Source organism: Amblyomma mixtum, chromosome 1 (genome assembly GCF_055824585.1).
Source record: "Amblyomma mixtum isolate Tamu chromosome 1, ASM5582458v1, whole genome shotgun sequence".
NCBI classification, from domain to species: Eukaryota; Metazoa; Arthropoda; class Arachnida; order Ixodida; family Ixodidae; genus Amblyomma; species Amblyomma mixtum.
The window spans coordinates 83,924,513-83,946,907 of NC_143012.1; the positions used below are offsets into that span (position 1 = coordinate 83,924,513).

The 22,395-nt window shown below is 46.9% G+C and overlaps 1 protein-coding gene across 1 annotated transcript in view; it reads right to left on the reverse strand.

Moving 5' to 3' along the window:
• The window catches only part of LOC149367023 (WD repeat-containing protein 36), a 63,298-nt gene that overhangs the window by 30,184 nt on the left and 10,719 nt on the right, over nucleotides 1-22,395 (reverse strand). The window contains exons 7-10 of the mRNA XM_089553611.1: nucleotides 20,116-20,291; nucleotides 17,840-17,960; nucleotides 3,511-3,660; nucleotides 1,744-1,892 (exon numbers count right to left, since the gene is read on the reverse strand). Of these exons, the coding sequence (XP_089409737.1) occupies nucleotides 1,744-1,892; nucleotides 3,511-3,660; nucleotides 17,840-17,960; nucleotides 20,116-20,291 (596 nt within the window). The remainder of the gene's footprint in view (nucleotides 1-1,743; nucleotides 1,893-3,510; nucleotides 3,661-17,839; nucleotides 17,961-20,115; nucleotides 20,292-22,395) is intronic.

Genomic DNA, 22,395 nt, shown 5'->3' on the forward strand with positions numbered 1-22,395 from the left:
TATGCACTTCATTTACAGTTGATTCGCTTTAATTCACCCTTAATTCACCTTAATGTACCATTAATACATGTTTAAATCAGATTAATTTACCTTAATTCATAATTAAATCACCTTTATTCACAATTAATGCACCTTAATTCACTCTTGACACTTTCTATAATCATTAATTATTGACTGCATTTCGATTACCTGCGTATTTTCCCTCATTCCAACTCAGTATCCAATCCGGACTTTCAAATTTGGAGCCACACGTTGGCTCCGCCCACACTTCCGGTCATGTGGTCCCACACTTACGTCGTTTTCAAACTTGCCGCCACTTTTTTCCTGGCCCCGCCCACTTTTTGAACATCTTTGGCTGTAGTTAATTAACTATTCATCGTTCAAAATGCGCAAAGAAACGAGGACACAGCGGAAGAAAATACATGACACAGGCGCAGGTGTCCTCGTTTCTTCGCACAGTTTAAACCATGAATCCCCACCAACTCGCCCAATTTTCCGTCCTTAGCTGCATTCGATTCAGCCGTGGTTCTCTGCACCGCCGGAACCGGTTCACGGTGCGCTGCACCAAAGCGCTCGATTCACAGCGCCCCCTGCACCACCGTCCGCGATTGATTTTGGTGCAGTCGTGGTGCTGCTTCGGTGCAAAGAACCGTGGCATCGTCAGAGACGGAGGTGCAGGATAGTGGTGCACGTGTTTGACGGCGTAAGCAGACGACGCGCGCAGCCGACGTTTTGTTTGTTAACATTAATGGCCAACTAAAGGAAGTTTTTCCCGTTTCTCGCGACAGCCTGAACAGCATCTTGAATTCGAAGCTGAAATACCTAGCTACTACGCTTTCGTAATAGTTGGGGCTTCTGTTGCGGTCTGACCGCACTGTGTTGCTGCAAAAGAAAGCACCACGTCGGCTTCCTCATCTTCGCTGTCTGACGACTAAGAAAATTCCATAAAAGTGGATTCGGTGCTGTCGTAGTCCATGACTCCACAAGGCACGAAAAGCAGACGCGACGCACCGCAACACAACACACCACGACGGACGAGAACCGGATAGCAGACGACAAGGCCTGTGCGTGCACGCGCTCGATTGAAAATCTCCGCACCAGTGATTTGTGACGCTGCTGACGCTCTGCACCTGCACCAAGAAACTGGAATTGCACCGCGCCGGCACCAACGGAACTTTTTCAGAATTAGTGCAGAGAACCAGCTCTGAATCGAACAGACCTCTTATTAACCATTCATCCAATTTCGATCTTTTTTTTGTGCAGCATCTTCACATCATCCTCTTTCGACTACAACCATTTGTTTGACGCTACCTCTTCTGAGTTGCCCACAACTGCTGCCGACACATTCTGGGGACATGACTCCGCCGACATAGCCTAGTCGATATAGCCCGAGTCCGCCGACATAGCATTAATAATACGAAACTACCCAAATGCTCGCCCTTGGTGAATCCAGATGTCCAGTCGGGGACAAAAGTCTCCGGACCACGTGTTCCTTTAACAAAGCCGATAGCACTGCTATTAGTCGTCGGCTGGAGACCATACTTGTGGAGGTAAAAGTTCAAATTTTGTTCTTTCATCTCCACAAGTGCGGTCTCCAGCCGCTGTCTGACAGTAAGAGCTACAAGCTTCGTTTGAGGAACACGTGGTCCGGAGACTTTTGTCCCCGACTGTCCCTCTTTTCTTCTCGCTAAGCTCGAGTGCGCCAGAGGGCTTCAGAGGTGACACAGTAGCAGCATCGCTCACCAGTGCGGAGACGCCCTGGACGCCCTTGAAGCGGTCGTGGAGCAGCTGGTGCTTGCCCATGCAGCAGCGGTCGTAGGACCAGGTCGTGACCCTCTTGATGCCCCGGTGGCAGGCTGCTATGCTGTCCCACTCCTTCTCCCGTGTTATCTCTATAAGATAAGATAAGAAGAAGAGATGCAGCAGTCTGCCAGCACACTGCAAGGGTCGCTTTCACCAGGACAAACTTTCGATTCTAGGCACCCAAGTAAAGCTGGTAACCGTGAAATGAGTCTTCCAACTGCATTCATTGCTACGAGGCAGTGCACAGAGAAGACGAACAAGAAAACATGCACAGCAAGGCGCTAACTATCAACTGAATTTTATCCGGAAAAACATCTCTTAAATATCGCTGTTCTGCACATCAGTTGGTTGCACATCACGTGGAAAGGGTCAATGAACGTGTCAATGAACGCGAATTCCTTATCATGCAGAGTCAAGGTAGTACTGCTAACACACAAGTGTCCTGCTTTCCTTAGATGATACGCTTCTGCAAGCTCTCGGGTCACTTTATCTTCGACTCTGCACGATAAGGAATTCGCGTCCATGGACACGTTTGCAGACTGACCCTTTCCACGTGATGTGCAACCACTTGACGTGCAGAACAGCGATATTTAAGAGATGTTTTTCCGAATAAAATTCAGTTGATAGTTAGCGCCTTGCTGCGCGTGTTTTCTTGTTCGTCGTCTCTGTGCGCTGCCTCGTAGCAATGAATCTATACCAACTAGCCCAAGTAGCCGTTCTAACACAATTCCAACTGCATTCGGTAAAAAGAGCTTCAGACTCGGAGCACTGGGGGGAGAAGGTCGTGTATGCAAATCAGTGCTCTCACAAGTGGCACAACTAGTGCACAAGTACACATGCACCATTTCAACATTAACATTGGGTCTTTGACCCCACCTTGAGCAAAACAAAAAGTACCTTGCGCCATGGCGCTCTTTGGCCGCAGATGCCCTGGCGCCATAAAAAATTCATCGTCATCATCATCAACATTAACATTCTTGCACCAATCCCCTCCTTCACCTCACTAGCCGGATGCACAATGGCTATGCACCGTATTTACTAGCGTCATGAACCCACTTGCGTGATGAAGCCCCACCCCTGGTAGTTTTTCTTAGTGCATTCCTCAATTTCACACTGTCCGCAGCACAGACCTTGACATCACACCAAGATCACATCACGGCGTGTTAAAGGTGCACTGAAGAGGAATCTGAACCCGTCTTTTTGCCGCAGGAACTCAATCTACACGTTCCGAGCATTCTTAGAAACTTCGACTTATTACCCTATGTGGCCGATTTCCCTAATTAAATGGAATTAACATCCGGCTCCCGCCTTTATTTTTTGAGGTCTACCCGTACTGTGGGCGGAGTTGACCAATGCATTTATTCGATTTAATTAGGGAAACTGGTCACAGAGGGCAATAAATCGAAGTTTCTAAGAATGCTCGGAACGTGTAGACTGAGTTCCCGTGGCAAAAAGACGAGTTCGGATTTCTCTTCACTGCATCTTTAATCTTTTGATGAGAGCTCCTGCACGGGTGGCCGGCAGCTTGCTCAGTAAACTGCTGCATGCTGGGCTGCCCCAGTGTTCTCGAGCTTTTTTTGGGTCAGCAGACAAGCACCACAACCACTGAGCCACCGTGGCAGCTTAAAAGACTGCAGATGACTGCCAGCTCTAGAGGTAAATCAGGACACGACAAAATTGGGAAGAATGGCGTGAACGCCAGCTCACCCGAAGTGAACTCGCAGATGGGCGGCATCTTCCCCGGGTCCTTGAGCACCCCGTGCTTCTTGGCCTTCTTGCGGTCGTAGGACGCCTGGCCCAGGCTCTTGTTGAGATTCTCGCCAATCGTGGAGAAGGAGCGCAACACACTGTCCAGGCCTGCGTCACCAAAGGCACAGAATGCACGGTCACTGCGACTACAGAAGGCGCCACACTTCCTCACTGGCTTGACTGCAAGGCATGCAACTTGCAATGCAAGCAGCAAAATGCAGTTCATGCAACCATACTATTTCGCACGCCGCAAACGCATCTGTCCGGGCCACAAAAAGAACTTCCTCTAGACAGGCGCTGGGATGTCCTAGTTTTCTATGCACCTCGAGTAGGGCGGCGCGTTGTCGGCACAAACTTGAACGTTGAATTGGTCCAAATCCCAGGAAATGATCAAAGACATGGGCGCAGGCATATGGGACACTCTTACGCCCACTCACAGCCCGAGCTACGATCACAAGATCCCTCCTGTTTTCGAAATTGATGTATGTCGCCAGCATAACACCTCTGTCAGTTCGCATCAAGCTCCATTTGGAATGAATCCTTTTTCACTTCCTCTGGAACAGAGCTGCAGTCCGTGTCACAAGGCCTGTGGCGAAGCTGCCCAGGGATAAGGGAGGCCTCGGCATCCCTGACTTGGGCACTGTAGCTGCAGCATTGCAAGTCAGGTAGACCCAAGTAGCCTTGAACTCGGACGTGTGAATAGTACTGGTGACTAGTGAATAGTACTATAGTAGATTTGTATTTATTATTATTACACTTGTAATTTAACCTAATGGCATTAGCTTACTGTAAATGATGCACCTTTTTTCAGGTACTACATCCGTCTGCCGGGGCAAGAAGTCCAAGATTTGCACGCCATCGATTTCGAGGGTTGTGTCAAAGTGGCGGCCCGACACAATAAGGTACCAGAAGTTTGCTAAATAGAATTCAGCGCAAAAAAACGGACAAGGGACGAAGTAAGGGACACAGAGACGTTCACATGTGTCCCTTACTTCGTCCCTTGTCCGTTTTTTTAACATGCTTCACCAACTAGCACGGCAGCTTGCTTTCCTGAAGGTACCAGAAGGCTCTGTCACGATGACGAAAGCAAAAGTGTCTCCCAAAGAAGGTGACCAAGAGGGATGTCCTGGAAACATTAAGGTTGTGCCTGACCCCAGAGTTCTTCCAGCGCATGGAGAGTCAGGTTCTGCTCCAGGGTCGCAAAAGGAAATGGAGGAGGTGGTCACAGGGGATGAAAAGAATTTGCTTTGAGCGCTTTCTTTCATAGCCCAGTGGCCTACCAGCACATTTCAAAAGTGCTGGCTTTGCCAACCTCAAGTCCATCCGAAGATGGTTGCCTGAGGTGCCAATGACACCTGGAATTATTTCTTAAGTTACCGATGTGCTAAAAGAGGTGATCAAGAATTGGTTTTTACACGATCGAGTTCGCATAATCATGTTCGATGAAATGTCCCTTGGGCAAAGTTTACAGCGTGACCAAAAAAATGATGCCCTCAATGGCTTTTCAGACAATCACATGAAGAGCACGAGTGTGGCAAACACAGGATTTGTCAAAATGCTTTTTGAAATATTTAAACCCTGGATGCAGCCTTCAGCGTTTGTAGCAGCTAAGACAAAGCTGCATGCTGACAAGATCAAACATCTGTTGCTTGCCCTGATTACCCAATGGGCACTACTATTCTCTTGGACGTCCCATGGACATCCTAAACGTCCACAGGATGTCCAAGGAAGTTTTAGTGCCCACTGGGTATACAGCTTTACAAGGCCCAGGTGCATGTCAAGGCAGTAATGAACACAATCAGGGGACAAGCAATGTCACTTTTTCAGAACATCTAAAAGGTAGTCCACTAAGACCATTCTTCAAGGTGGATGAGCACAAGGTTTATTTCTTGTTTGATACTCCACATTTGATCCACTACAGAATAAAAATACGGAGGGCACTTAAGACTGCCTGAAGGCTGTGAGGCAAAAGCATGAATGTCTCATCGTGAGTTTATGTGTGGTGGGTTGGAATCCCTGTCGCGAGCTAGCCTCTATTTTGACTAGCAGCTGTATGCTGTGTACAATGAGAAATCCTATGACACCACCAAAAACCCTGCAGGACACAACAGATGGTTGCCTCACAATTATGAAACGAAAGTTGGGGAAAGGCATACCCTTAAAGGTACATCCCGACTTTATATGTGGTCGGCTGGAATCCCTGTCGCAAGCTATACTCAAACTTGACTAGCAGAGGTATGCTATGAGCAACGAGAAATTGTATGACAGCCCCCAGCCCCCAGAACGCTGTACGACGAACGGTTGCATCGCAATTTTGATACGAAAGTTGGGAAAACCAGCACCACACAGAGGTCCATCGGCTATGCCATATGAGCAATTGGGATAATTGGAGTGGGGAGGTGGCAGCTCTGGTATCTTTTGTGCATGCCGTCATCACATTCATCGCTTCAGTGGCTAGATGAAAGCTACTGTGATGGCGTCGTCCAATTCATCGCTTCAGTGGCTAGATGAAAGCTATTGTGATGTCATCTTTTTGGGACCATCTCTAAGCCTCAACAATGGTCGCCGATGGAATTTCATCTACCGGAGCTAGTAAAGCTTACGCCTTAATAACCTTTCTGCCGCTAAAAATCTTCTTATTAGCAATGATGTAGAATGGAAATACATTCTGGAGTTGTATAAGTGCTTTGACTCCATTGAAATGAAACTGGCAGGAAAACTAACTTATTAATGAAGTCACAGTTATGAAATCTTCAGCAAAAGGTATTTTTGCGAGCTGATTACAAATATGTGATTTAATTTTATGTACAAGTCCTTGTGCACTTATGCATAATGTTTTGTAGCTTTTTGCTGAGAGCTTTAAAGAAATTTTGTTCTAGGAAACTTGCTATAATGCGTGCCATTGATTCTTCTTGAAATCAAGCTACACAGTAGGGTAAAACCATCATCCTGCCTATCATAGAAATTGCAAAAAGTTACATAACACAGGGTATTAAGTGCACAAGGACTTGTTTAAAATGAAATCTACATATTTGAAATCAGGACACAAACACATAAATGTTTCCCCTGAAGTTTTCATAAATGTGACTTCATTAATATTTTTTTTTTTTCAAAGACCAGCTTCCCCCTTTTTACAGCATAAAGATGAAGTTTGCCACATAAGTTATGAGCGAGTCTGTGTCAGTGGCACTGCTAGCCATGACTGGTTTTGGGGAAACTGCCTGGGACTGCCAAATTTACACTAGAGTTCACAGACAGAATCAACAGGCTATATGAATGCTCAACAGCAGGAACACCACTGCTAGGCCTGGCAAGATGGACTGTGCCATCAGTGCTGGCTCTGGTCATGTGGAGTTCATTAAAGGGGGACGGGTCTTGGAGACGAAAAAAAAGCGAAAAAATCAATTTTTCAATTTCGTTGCCATTGAATTTTTCTCGCTCTTCCGCGCCTACTGCCAAAATTTAGGGCTGAAATAGCCGTATTTTGTTAAATAATCGCAATTTATGCGGCCAAAAACCGAGGAACGCTCCCGAGGAACACCGCAAAATAGCCATAATTTCAAAACAGTTCGTCGAAATTATTACGGAGACCTCCACTACGGCACCTCTTTCAAATTCTTTCACTCCCACTTCCATTACGGCGCGGTTCACGTGTCCACCGAGATATGTGAGACAGATACTGTGCCATTTCCTTTCCTCAATTTATAATCGTTGGAGCGCGGCCATTTGATTCAAATGAGCATATAATACAAAAATAACCAACTAGCCCGGCTCAAAAGAGCGTTCCTTTGATAAGCTTTCCCGCCAAACGTCTGCCGCCAATGTGCCTCGGAAGGGAAGGTACACAAAGCAAAAACACTGCTCGCACCCCTGCTATTGGCCCTCAGCCATCACGTGACTAAAGTGGCCGCGCCTCATTGGAGCACGGACTTCCCTGGCAAGTGACAGCAGGCATGGGTGGCGCCATTTTGTAAAAGTCGTTGCAGTGAGCCATGCCGAACGGCCGTCGGAAGTCAGCGAATGTGCACAAAAAACGTGCTGTAAAGCGCAATGAGGCACCGCTGTCGTCAGGGTCGGCGGCCGCGAACCCTTCCACCGCACCGGAAAGCTCGACGCCAGCAGAACGCACAACGGCGACTGTCACCTCAGCGGCGGCGAGCGACGCGTCTGCCGTCAACAACGGAGGCATGCGCCCGGACGGCGCAAGGATGGACTCGACGTACAAAAGTGGCGATGAAGATTTCCAGCGGCGTGACGGCGCTAAAGCTACAGAACCGTCTTCTGTGTCAGCGACGGAGCGCAGGACGACGTCGCTGGCTACGGAACCAACGCCGAGTTCGTCGCGAACGGCGCCCTACATCATAGTCGACTTGAAAGCGATAAACAGCTTGTTTGGGTGCGCGGTGTGTCGCGTTTGCCGTGGGCCGGTGACTGTCGAAAAGGGCGCGCGCGAATTCGGTTTGGCTGTGAAACTAAAACTGAAATGTGCAAACTGTGGCGATGTCGGGCCGGAGTGAACTCGCGCCGAGTCGAGGGGCAAGTGAACTGCAAACCTTTTGAGATCTGCTGGCGACGCGTGCTGTGTAAGGCACGGGAAATGACCAGTCGGCACCTTGAAGATTTCTTGTTCGTAGTTTGAGCGGTAATAAAATTTTTCTCAAGACCCAGGTCCCCCCTTAAGAGGCAGTCAAATGGCTTAGAACCTGGAGATTCGACAGCCCCAGGCAGCCTCGCACAATCTCTGGCTGATTTCTCACCGTGCAGGCTGTGATCATCTCCCAAACATTTCGACTTTGTCTCCTCGCTTGTCACTTCTAGCAGAACCCTCTCGAGAACCTTTTTTGGCTCTGTGAGAAGGAAGCCCGGCTGTAATGAGCATCCTAATGTGTTCTGGTTCACTGCTGCACTCTCAAACGCATTTCCCTTGGCAAACCATTTAATCTGGCGTCCCGTGGAAACCGCAAGGCCTTTGCCAAAAGTAACCAGGCTGCAAGGTTTGCTTCTCATTCACAAAGTAGAGCCCTCACGGCTTCCCTAAAGATAAAAAAAGTTTTTTAAAGGTGAGGACAGGGGTCCTCCTTACCATACAGAGATTTAGAGCCTGAGGGCTGGCACAATAGCTTTAGTGTACGACTGAGAAGCAAACCGTGCAGCCTAGTTACTTTTGACAAAGGCTGTACATGCTCGCACGCCTGTCATGTGCTGTTCCTGACCGAGCTCCGCCGAGGCAACACAGGCACCCATTCCAGCGAGACGTCGGGTGGTGATCTGGACACTGTAGCAGAATGCCCTCTAGTGCTTCGCAGGCTGCCTTGTGCAGCAATTCCTCAGGCAAAATTGCTAATTTGGGCAAGTTGGTGGGACATGATTCGAAATGACCAGTGCGAAAACAGTTGTCTCCTGCCAAGGCAGGAGACATTTGCGTACGCACGCCCTCAATTTCACTGCATGAAAAAGAAATGCGCTTCCTTGCATGCTCGCCTGCCACTTCCCGTTTACTCATGAAGTTTTCTTAAGTTTGCCGGTGCGCATACTTCTCCTCAGGCTTTTTGGCGCGGCTTATAAGGGAGTAATTACTCATTGACGTCCACCCGAGCGCAGCCATACGGCTACAAAGGAAAGCTATACAGCTTTCTCAGAAACTGAGTTAAAGAAAATTCGTCCTGGTCCGGGGTTTGAACCCGGGACCAGGACGAATTTTTCTTTAACTGCGAAGTTTCTGAGAAAGCTGTATAGCTTTCCTTTGTAGCCGTATGGCTGCGCTCGGGTGGACGTCAATGAGTAATTACTCCCTTATTACAAATCTACTCCACCTTGGGGGATTCCCCTAAAACATTTGGTCGCCTTATAAGTTGTAACCATCGAATATGTGTTTTACATGTGGACTGTTAGTTTTCTGTCAGTGTTTACCTCTTTACAAATCTTTGCTCCCTTTTTAGGCTGTGTTTGTTTGTTTTTAGCCACTTTTGTGGCATCTGTAGGAATGTATGTCATTTGATCTGATTTTAGTTTCTGACTGCTTTTGCTTCACTTGCTTGGGCCCTTTTAGGCTCACTCGTTGTTGCTGTTTAAGGGTTCTTGACACTGCCCCTTGTCCATGATGTTGTTTGCACGTGTTTTTTTTTCCCTTGTTTTTCATGCTAGTTATAGTGCTTTTTGATGTAATCAGTTCATAAAGTACCCCCCCACTTTTAATATGTTTTTTTTTTTCCGGTTCATGCTTCTGTTGGCCGCCCTTTGATGACTGTGCTTTAGGTTGTAATCTCTGGCCCCCTGACTGTCACCTGGTTTCTGGCATATATTGTACTGGGTTCTCCTCCGAAATAAACAGTTGTTAGTCAGCGCCCGTCCTGTCCTCAGTGTTTCTTCTCTTGTCTCCATCTGTTTGCGCGCTGGTCATTTCGAATCAATTCCCCAAGAACCGGCCTTCAGGCTGCACCTGTAGCCGGTTCTTGAGGGATGAGGCGCCATCAGGTTCCAACCACTTTCTGGTGATGCTCCAGGCTCACAACAAGCAAGAGAGGCGGCTCTTTGGTGATGTGCCGGTACCTTCCGAGGGCTCTTTGAAAGCCATGAAGGACATGGAGGAAAATTTTCTCGAGCACATCGGTATTACAGCTCATTTGCATGGTGTGACACGCATGTTAGACTAAGCAGCTGTGCAGGTGTTTTCTATAGAAGACTGCCGTAGTCCACTTCTGCGGCATTTCTGTCATTCTACGCTGCTGCTGCACATACTGCACATACATTCCAAGCTGCTGCTGCAGCACATAAACCAAGTGCTGCGAAAGCAGTGTGACAGGAAGTCTGGCACCAAAAGGAAGGTGCAGAAGGCGGTGACGACCACTTACCACCTCCGACGTTTTCCGACACCCCGATGAGCTAATTTATTGCTACTTAAAGCAATGAGCATCTAAAGAAAATTAGTAACGGTATGGTATATGAGGTATGACGTCCCTTGCTGTACATGGCCCTAGTCGTACACTGATGTTGTACAGAGCACAGGTATTTTTGTACTTTGCGTTCGTCGAAATGTGGATGCCACGACTGGGATTCGAGCTTGCACTCTTGAGCTCAGCAGCTCAACGCCACAGCCACTAAGCCATCATGGTGTGCTTAAATGTGTGCCAAAGCGACAGGGGGGGGGGGGCATGTGGTCAAATACCGATCACAAAACAAAATCATGAAAGCTCTACTAATGTGCGCTGTTATCGAATTTTGAAGTGGTCACTTCAAAAACAGGAATACAAATTTTTCTTCCCATTTGTGAACTGCCAGCTTCAAAATGCTGTAACTCAACTTTATGATTGGCAGGATAATAATTTTGCCCTTATTCCACAGCTTGACGACAAGAACAGCCAATGGCATGCATTCTAGCAAGATCCCTGCAGCAAAATTTTTTAAAAGCTCGTGGCAAAAAGCTGCATACCATATTATATAAGTGCACAAGAACTTGTTTTACATAAACTACATATTTGGAATCAGCACACAAACGTACATATTCCCTAATGTTTTCATAAATGTGAAAATTTAGAGTCCCACTTCAACTCTTGGAGTGCAGTGTGTGCAACATTTAACTATAGCATATGAGTGGCTTCAAGCGCAGGCTCACTAAGTGAGGCCATCGTGATGCTTTCTGAAGCCTCAGATGCGAGCAACATGAATACACATTGTTTTATGAAATCTTTCTTCACGTCCTTCAAGCCTTATTCACTGGCAGCCGCAAGAATTTTTGCATTTTGCCTGCACTGAGACATGAGCTCTCAGTCGTTTAGAATTGTCAACTTGCAACGCGCACTAGCTATCACATTTCTGCCTTGTGCTGCGCATTGGAGCGCCTTACCTTTAGTGCTGGTACTGAAAGCTATGGAAGGTGTTTAGAGCTGTCTTCACATGTAGTCTCAATCCAAGTGTGGCCGTAGTGGTGTTGGCAAGCACGTGAGCATCGGAGATGAGCGTAGCAGTTTATACAAGAATGCTACAAAACATCCTCTACACTGAAATGATATGGAGGAAGCAGGACCTCCAGATCCCCAAGTGATTTGGCGAGTTCAAGATTGGCAGCGAAAATGCTTAACCCCCCATCGTAGCTAAGGCGTAAACATTCGCATTACACACTCATAACCATCATGAGAGTTTTATTAACCTCGTTAAAAAACACGCACCTGACCTCCAGGGCCGGTGTTCAGCATGTTCGCTTCATCTCACTGTGATTGGCCAGCGCAGCTGGCGATCACAAAATCATCAGATCGCGCCACAATACAGCAAACACCTTTCTAAGTGAACGATGCTAAGCACCGGCGATCGCGTGCTTTTGTTAATGATGGATGAACGAGTGGGCTAGTGGTGAGGCAGACAGGCGGACGTAAGATATGAGATTTCGACTACCCCCGAAAAATCCTTTAACTCTTCGACTGTTTTTGCCGTACGGGTACGGCGGTCGCATTCCGTCCCACGCTGAGCGCCCGTTTCAAATTTCACGCCCTTCCGAAAAGACGCGCACCCTGGGACATGCTGCCACCTTCTGAAAAGTACAAGAAGTGCCAAGATACTGCTTATGCTACCATCTTCTGGCGAAAAAGCAAACTGTCTGTGACTATCAGTGTTGGACGTGGATTGCAACGGTGCGACCACACGCCGTGTGCACGGCTTCGTGGTTTTCGTTTCTCTTTTTTGCAATCGCAACAGAAGCGCAAAATTTGACCTTTGTCTTTGTTGGGACTCTATTTCTTTCTAGGAGGTGCTGCTGCCACCTTCAGCAACTTATAAATAACGTCACAAAATTGCTTATGCTACAATCTTGTAGGGAAAAAAATTCCGATCATGACCTTCAGTGTCACAAGTGGTCCGGCGGCTCGCCCGCTTACATTTGTATCCTCCGTGTGATCACAACGGAAGCACCAAAGTTGATTTCTATCCTTGCCGGGACCCTTCCGGAGGCCCACAGACACTGATGTTTATCTTTGTTGAGACTCTCTCGGTTTACCAACCCTCGCAAAGTGTCATTGCTCTCCGGTTTAGTTAGCTTGTGGCAATTCGGGTGCCTAGTAGCTGTGCGTTATGGCCACACAGGCTGCATTCTCTTTCGACAGCGACAGTGATGACTCCTCTGACACTGAGTACGTTCCATCAACTGATTCCGGGTCGAAGGAGGACAGCTTGTCAGCGGATGATGAAAATTTATGTGAGGATTTGAGCAGTTCGAGCTCCGACATCTCCAACCTCGGCGTAGCCGGAACATCGCGAAAGCAGGCAAGAAGTGACAGCCCCCAATGGGACAAAGGTGATTTTTCTCCGTCCCTTTTTATTGCAAAAGCAATACTACTTTCACTTTCAGCTCCTCGCGTGGCGAGGCCACGGTAGCTACCATTGACCTTTAGCTTGACCTCTGCTATGACGTCATACCATCTGCCGCAAAAACCAGGGGCCCAGCTTGTGCCGTCACAAGGCAAGGCCGTGCTTGGTGGCTGCTGCCTAACGCCTGCGCGCGGCGCGCCTAGCGGTGTGGGTGGATTGGAGTGGATTGGATTGCATTGGATTAGATTGGATTGCATTGGATTGTATAATCGATGCATCACCACAAGTCTAACCACTAGCACCACCACCAGCTACACTACTAGCTGAACCATGGCATAGCTATGGATATTGCTTTCGCGATTACCGGGCTTAACTAAGCTGAGCCACAGCCATTTTTTTCCCTTTGATGACTCCCAATCTGGGCAAGTCTTGGCCTTTGTGTTAACCACCGAATCCAAAAGAGGTCGACTACTTCAGGCTCCTTTTTGACGACGGTGTTCTGTCGCTGATTGTCACAGAAACAAACAAGCATGCCAGCGAGAAGTCAGGCGCGCGTCTCTCCCGTGCATCGTCGCGGCTAAGAGCCTGGGCACCCGTGGACCTCCCGGAGATCGACTGCTTCTTAGCATTAGTGCTGCTGATGGGAGCGGTGCAGAAAAGCAGCCTGAGTGGTTACTGGACAACCGACGCGATGGTGCAGACCTTGTTTTTTTTCGCAGCGCTTTTCTGTGAACCGGTTCCTTCTACCTTTGAGAGTGCTTCACTTCTGTTCACTTACAGACCGATCCAACTGCCTAAGAGCCATCCGACCCATCACAGAAGCAATGCACGAAAAATTCCAAACGTTTTCCTCCCATTCCAAGACTTGTGCATCGACGAGTCACTGATGGCTTGGAAAGGCGGGCTTTCGTTCCGGCAGTACATTCCGTCAAAAAGACATCGCTTCGGTGTGAAGATGTTTGTTATGTGCAACGTGAAGACAGGCTATGTGCTCCCCTTTACAACCTACACTGGAGCTATGTCTAGTCCTCCCAAAAGAAATGATCTTGGTTATGCGGGCTCTGTGGTGGCTGCCCTGATGGAAGGTTCTCTGGGGAAAGGGCACTCCTTGTTTAATTTATTTATTTATTTATCATCATATCCACAGCGCCATTGTCTGGCATTACAGTGGGGGGGTTGAACAAAAAGCACACAAATGCTACCTCATGATAACTGGTACACGATTCCAGTGCTGTTAGAATTTTTTGCAGGCAAACAAGACGAATGCCTGTGGAACAGTGCACGCTAACAGGAAGGGGCCACCCTCTTTCAAAAAAAAAAATGAAGAAGGGTGAGGTAGAAAGCGTTCACACCAGCAGCTTACTTGCCCTGATATGGTGCGACAAGCACAAAGTAACCATGCTTACCTCAATGCATGGACCCCAAATGCTAGATTAAAACTAGGTGGATAGGGCAACAGCAGAAAAGAAGAAAAAACCTGCATGTGTCCTAGAATATATAAAAAAAAAGTGGGACTGGTGGACAGAGTTGATATGCAGCTCAGCTTCAGCGAAAGCATTAGGAAAACAATCATGGAAAAAAATAAATTCTCTTCCGTGAGAGCGCTGGCGCCACATTGAAGCATGTGGAATTCAGAAAGAGGGTTGTGGCCACCAACACAACAAATATGTCATTTAATTTTATGTGAAACAAGTCCTTGTGTACATACATAATATGTTATGCAACTTTTTGCCGAGACCTTTCAATAAATTTTGCTGCACGAAACTTGCTAGGACGGATGCCATTGGCTTCTCTTGACATCAAACTATGCAATAAGGGCAAAATTATTATCCTGTCTATCATAGAAGTTGAGTTGGAGGGTTTTGAATTTGCCACTTCACAAACGGGAAGAAACTGATAATTTCAAAATCCTATAGCTCATCTTCTATAACAGGCAGGATGATAATTTTACCCTTATTGCATAGCTTCATGTTAAGAGAAACCAATGGCATGCAGTCTAACAAGTTCCCTGCAGTAGAATTTATTTCAAACTCTCAGCAAAAGTTACCTAACATATTGCAATAAGTGCACAAGGACTTGTTGTACATAAAATTAAATTACATACTGGGAATCAGCACGCAAAAATGCATGTTCTAAGAAGATTTCATAGTTGTGATTTCATTAATAAAAACTTATTTCTAAGACCCTCTTCCCCCCTTAAACCTGGATGTAACGAACCTCAATATAGTGAATTTCTCGATATAACGAAGTTTTTGAATTCCCCAACGCCACCCCCACTGAAGCGCGTATTTTTGAGACTTCCACGCCTAGTGGCGGTTGACCTTGACGTAACGAACTCACTAGGCCAACTGTCTGTTAGTCTGTGCTGAGTTATGAAATATGGCTGAAAAGTAAAGCACGAACTGACATGACAAGAGCGTCAAAGATCGCAACAAGCGACCGCAATTGAGACAATGCATCAGTCGGCACATCTCTGTTGCTTTCACCGCCCCTCGGTTGTTCGTGTAGCCCGGGATACTCGCAACGTTTTTTTTTCGACGATATTCGTGCGGCATAAAACGTCGTGGTGGTGCGACACCCGGCTGGAGATGCACGGAGCGAAGAAGCGGTGCCGCGCCGCCGCGTATTTCTCGACGCGAAAGCAACTGCGATCAACAAGTGGGAAACACCACTGAGCAGTTAGGTCTCTGAGAGCAGCGACGCTGTCTCTTCTGTTAAAATCACGAGAGTGTTCACTTCGACACCAGTGTGCTCGCTTTAGCACGCGTGCATAAGTATCTATAAGAATTTGCGTGCTTGAATGCATGGCGTCGCGTACCTTTGGGTGCCCGCTCAGCCGCGTTCACCACTGGCTGCGGTTTTCTTCGACACATTCACTTCAGGAAGGAAATGCAGGCATTTAGATCCAAGATTCGGCCATGTTCTAACAAAAAAAGCGACATTTCATGTCTGATGTAGCATTTATTTTCACGACAATAGCATTTCCGTGCCAAAATCACTGCATAGCTCGTCGGCCATGCTGGTGACGGCAGGCAGAGTCGGCCAAACCGGAAGAACGGGCTTTCTACGCTGCTATATTGGCTTGCTTCAGCTGACGCTTCTGGTCTCACCAGACGTCGCGCGTCAATATCTGGCGGAACCAGATCGGCGGCGGGGGGCGTTTTTCTCGACGCGGGGTGTCAAGTGCGCGCCGTCGGGCAGAAATCGCCGACTTGCAGCTGTGTAAAAACGTTCCATGTATTCCGGCCTTACGCAAGCCACGGCGGAGGTGGCGGCGACTGTTACGGCAGTCGCACTATCAGACATTGAATAATGGGTTTTCCTGTAAGCTTTTTCAGGGCGATTTCACCTACATTTATTTCTTATTTCGGTTCTCATTCTGCATTGCCCTTTCGGGTCTTCTCGCAAAAACTACATGTAATGAAAACCTGGATGTAACGAAAAATCTTGGACTTTTTTCAACTTCGTTATATCCAGGCTTAACTGTATTTATCTGGGCTTTGCATTTTTGTTTGTTTTTCAAGGGCTATCGTACCCCTATGTAATACTGAAAATTTTAATTTTCATTGATGCTGTGACTGTAATCATCTCTCTCGATATTTTTCACCTATTTATTCAAACTTTGCGAGTTTCGTTTGTTTGAAATCGCCAATAAAAAAATTTGACACATGGGGGTGAATTTTTTTCGAGAATAATCGGCAGTCAAAGGTTTAAAACTTTTTCCCACGCAATGAATCCTCTCCCCAAACTGATGCCAACTTTTCTGGAAAAAGGTGGTTCTGTGCCAACAAGTGTAGCAAGATTTTCAAGCAAGCTATGATGTTAGATGATGTAGTGCTTATTTTTGAGCATTCATAATGAATGCAGTATCACAATATCTGCCAGGAAGCTACCGCAAATTTCTGAAAATGTATAATACATCGTCATTTTTTTATCCATTCTTACCCAAGATAACGCAAAGCTTCTGTATGTTGCATTTCAAGATTACTGAGTTAGTATTGTTTTTTAGAAAAAGAATTTTCAGTTCACGTGCAAGATGAGTCGATAAAAAAAACAGTCAAGCTATGTTGATTGCCTCTTTGTGCAATTTCTTGCCACTACGGTAAACACTGTTCGCCCCCAGTGCGACCAGCTCACAGCAGCGACGACAAAGTGGGCAAAAAAAAAAGAAAAGTGCAGGTAAAACGTGTGCTACATGCGACGTCCTGACCCCCCCCTCCGCACGCGTTTTTTTGAGCCGCATCACAGTGGTTCAGTCCTTAGTTCGCGCCCGCCCACTACGAACTAACTGAAGGAGAACTTGGCACTAGCATCTGTAGTTTGTGACCAATGCGAAGCATAGGAGCTTTCACAGCCATGTTGTCATTTTCATCGCCATGACAGCGAACATGAGGGCAGGATAGTCACTGCAAGGCTACAACCATCCTCGCCGCTGTACCTTCCTTGGTGCTGTTGGCGAGCACGAGATAAAAGTGCTAACCTTGGTGTGGACACTTGCTGCACCACCACCAGACACTCGTGCAAAGCGGCGAAGCCTGCCACATGCCAACCAAGCAGTCACAGCTCGGTGCTGGGTAGCTGGATATATCGGTTTTATGGCCAAACGCGTTCGATACATAAAGTAAATATTGCGTGTGTTCATGAAAAATATTTAGGAAGGCTTCGAAAGAGCCAATAATTCGCAACATCCATGTTCGTTATAAGAAGGTTCGAATGCAGCACGAAAACACAAGGGCGAGAGCAAAGAGTGGACAAGGCGAGCGCTCAACTGTTTACTTGGGCCCGCCAAATGCATAGGCATGACAAATTTTGCACCTCTTATCGTTTCTGGGTGTTACACAAACTGGGACTCCAATCAATGCTGCAAAGCTCATCTACAACAGGTGTCTGCAGCATCCAGCATTCCGTTCAAGTGGACAGGTAGACTGCTTAATAGGCCAGAATAAAATGGACAGCACCCAAACAAGTGTGGAAAAGCCTCCTCCCTCACCGGCACTCAGGATGTTGGTACCCGCGGCACCGTGGAACCGAATGCGACAGGGAGCTCCGCTGTGTCCCTGCTGCTGCTTGAGCAGGCGACCACTGCCATCCGACTGGTCAAAGATCCACATCTGCAGACACCGGAGAGCTTGGTCAGTGCTACCATTTCAGCACCGTCACAGCAAAGCTAAAACAGATGCCTGAGCAAAGCAACACAGCTGTATGCCAACACCACAAGCAAAGACCATGCACTACACCCAAACAAAAAAATAAAACGATACAAGACTGGACGGACTGGGGGACTTGTTATTGCTACTCAGTGCATTTCTGCTACAAACCTAAAGATGAAAATTACGAGCAACTTTAGCCGCTAAAGTGGTGAAAGGTGAAAGCCTGAGTGCTGCATTTTGCTACGCGATTGTTCACTTCACATTCTGTTGGTGCATTAATTAACTGCCAATTAATGACGCTTAATCTTCGCCTTTAGGAGCGGAACGCGACAGCTTGTTGTAGGGCTGCCAGGGAGTCGGAAAGGAAATTATACTGCTGTCTCACATATCTCTGTGGACGCCAGTCGAAAATTGTATTTGAGGAAAGGATATTGTGCACTGTCTCGCATATTGTGGTGGACACCCTTCAAAATTCTTCCCCAGTGAGGTCAGGACCATTTTCCAATCTGTGTTGCTAACACGTATTAGGACAGTGTGAGCTGCAAAAAGGCGCCGCCACCGGCGGACCTACTACCAGTCCCTTCTCTAGAGCGGTGGGAGGCTATACTGGCCAGCTCAGACCCGTTGACGCAAGTCCGGGCCACTGAGTGGGCTCACAAGGTCGCCAAGAGCCATGGGCTCGAAGCCACCTAGTATAATACCCACTAGGGCTCAGTGCTGACAATAAATGTTTTCCAATCCAACAAGGCCAGTGCACTCTTCAATACATCACAAGTATTATTGGATTATGACACATGTCTTAGCTCAAGATCCATCAGGAACCACAGCTTGAAAAAAAATTATGTCTAATGGCACACCAGACTTCTCACACATGCATGTGGAAATGTGCCAGCCACTCAAGTGACTCAGGCTATGAGGGACGCCGTAGTGAAGGGCTCCGGAAATTTCGGCCACCTGGGGTTCCTTAACGTGCACTGACATATCGCACAGCACATGGGCCTCAAGAATTTTGCCTCTATTGAAATTCAGCCGCCGCGGCCAAGACCGAACCACCGTCTTTTGGGTCAGCAGCTGAGTGCCATAACCACTGAGCCACTGAGGCGGCCAGCTAGCTGGCTGTCGAATATGAGTTACACTCAGAGAAAGCTGAAAAATTAACTAAGTGGGAAAGGCAGTTCAGCTTACATGCCTTTGCAGACCAGCAAGCATGACCTGCATGCTGCCTTCTTAAGCACTGTTTGTTTACTATCATCACCTGCTTAGCGCAGTTAGTCTGTTAAGAAGGTTAGTTAACTGCATGTAGGACCCTGACACAAAACCACGCATGGCTGTCATGAAGAACCACTTTCTGGCTACCGCAACGATTCAGCAGCAGTTACATCGCTGCAAGAACACACAGACCTCATGATGATATGTCCTAACACTCAATCCAGCATGACAACCCAATGATAACATGTCAAACTAGTTCTTAGAAGTAAACCTCCACTTTCGTTTTTGTCTGCCGGCTATCTGATTCATCTTGGGTCACTCTTTTAATGATGACAGCAATTTCTGCTATAAGCACAGCCCCAACTACTATCATTTACATGTTAACTACTGGTAAATAAAATGTTTAGGATAACAAAAACACCGTGATAGACTTTAAGTGACTTCTGACTATACAGAATTGCTATATTAAATCACTGAAAGAAGTCAGTATTTCATTCATTGAAAATATTATTCGCCGAAAAAGAAACGAAACTTGCACTCTCATATAAAAACCGAAAAAGGTCGCCGAATTTTTGAACACAAAAACCAAGAGGTCCAATCCCTACTAATACTATACCACCTTGTGCAATAAACATACTCCCTAAATTTTTGTAAATTTTTTGGGAGGGAGAAAGTGCACTTTTTTGTGTTAGTAAATACTGTATATGCACAGCTTAATAGAAAGTACCACCGCTTACTAATGCACAAAGCGTTATGGCCACATTACTATAAATAAAAACTACTTCCCAACGTTTTAATGGGCCCCTGGCCACTGCAACTCTGCTTGTGCTCACTGCACAGTGCAAAAGCGCAAAGCCACCGCCAACAACTGCGAACAGGCAGGATGAAGAACAGCAACGCTGCCAACCTTGAGTGAGTTGTCGGGCGAGGAGGTGAGGAGGAGGGGCTCATCTGGCAGGAAGCGCAGACCCGTGACCGCTGACCGGTGGGCATCGAGAATCTGGCTGTGCAGAGCACGCTTCTCCAGGTCCCAGACCGCCACGTGACCGACGGGGCTGCCGGTCGCCATGTGTGAGTGCCCGTCTGCATACAACAGAAGGGAGGTCAAGCGCCACAAAGGTCAAAGGTCACGCACACTTGAACAAATTGAGTGTTGAGCAGTCTTTGCTCAGGCGACAGAGTGCACAGACGTGACTCGGCAGATAGTGTGCGGCACTTTTCCACTGCAGATTTGCTGTGGTTTACTCCTGCATCGCAGGTATGAAAGCAGTGTGTAAAGCTGACATAGGTCTCCAAGGAAACTGGTTTCATCAATAACGCAAAAGTTGCCAAGACAATGTTAAATCATTTGCAGGACAAGGTAGTCCTTTAATGACTGTTGTAATAAGGGAGTAATTACTCATTGGCATCCACCCAAGCGCAGCCATATGGCTGCAAAGGGAGTAAAGGGAGTAATTACTCCCTTATTACAAATTTACTCCACCTTGGGGGATTCACCTAAAACATTTGACCAATTAATGACTGTTCTGTTGACTTCTAACCTGTGGGGCCTCAAAAAAAAAAAAAACTTGGAAATTCATACATTGTTTACCTCAAATAAATGCATTAATGCACAATACAAAAGTGACAACACCATTCAGAAAAAATTGCAGGTTTTTAAAATCAACAGCTCAGTAACAGGTAACAGCTTTTTCACAAAGCATTTAAAGGTGCACTGAAGAGAAATCTGAACTCGTATTTTTACCGCTGGAACTCGATCTGCATGTTCCGAGCGTTCTTGGAAACGTAGAATTATTCCCTGTGCGGCCGACTTCCCTAATTTAAATCCGGTTAAACTTTCCGGCTCCCGCTTTTGTTTTTTGTTTTAATTCCCTGCAAATGGTGGGAGGAGTCTTTACTTTTCAAAAGTTGGCTCCTCTTCACAGGTTGAGCCTCGTGCTTAAGATGTCTCAAAAAGTGCCGTTTAATCATGTAAAGTTGGTTCAACCTATCATTTTCATATCTGCATTACAAGGCTATATTTCATTTTTTTTTTTTTCAAGTCACTATCAAAATGATCCTTCCACAAAATGTTTACATCCGCGATTTGTCTGCCTTCAAATCCTTCAAGTCTCTTAAACTTCAAGGCTACTTGCTGCAGGCAAACTGCCGGCCTCCTTGAGAATATAGCCATGGAAATTATTGGCCTGCAGCCATTCCATAACAAGTTCCAAGCAGAATAAGCTTCTTTCGCCTTTCCAATAGACTTTCACGCCAGAAAACGCTAGCATTTTCACTAGGGCATTCAGACTTGTACAGAAAAACCGGTGAGATCTGAGCGCATGCCACTTTCACAAAATCCAGGACAAATATCTGTCCCAATCAGGGAAAAATGGAGCTTGGAATTCCTTGCGTTAAGTCAGGACAGTTTCATAAAATCTAGGGACAGATAAGAACCCCAGATGACACCTCGTGCTTGCGTTTGACCTACAAGTGGACTCGTACACTGGGGATGCCAGTGCTGTGGGCAACTGACATGACCGGTGGAGCCCACTCCGCATAGAACCTTCCCAATCTGCCCAGTCACAATAGAGAATTTTAGTATAGGGTCACCCTATCGCTTCGGGTCATAGGGGAATAGCAGGACACTACTGTGCATGTGCAGAACACTAACAGCCCTTGGGTGTTTGGGTGAGCGGGCGACGCTAACGCTAAATCAGCGAAATAGCGTGCGCCGCAACGCCGCTTTACGTTCGGTCAACGTGGCAGCGCCCGTCGAAGCGGGGCCTCTCGCTTGATCGCCAACTCATCATTGCTGCTACTCTGTGGCTCACGCTCACGGCAAACTAAAGGCGCACGAAGCTTTCGCTTTGGCTGAAGTTACCTGAACCATAAAATTTTAACGATAAAACACGCCAAATTTTTAGATTGCTTCCGTGTTTACAGAGCTGCTATACTTAGCGAGTACGCGTCGATTGACGTCAGAAAGCGCAGAGGTTCGAACTACTGATCTCCACAAACAGGTTTACAATTTTGGTCCCAAAAAGGGGTCACAAGAATTGGCAACCCGGTAACACACTTTTCTTATTTACACAGTATATTTTATTCGCACAGACGTAAACAAAACTGAAAATAATTACATTTACGAGAGTTACCAATGCGGGTTCCACCCGCGATGGCGCTGCATGTGGCAAACAATAAAAAAAAT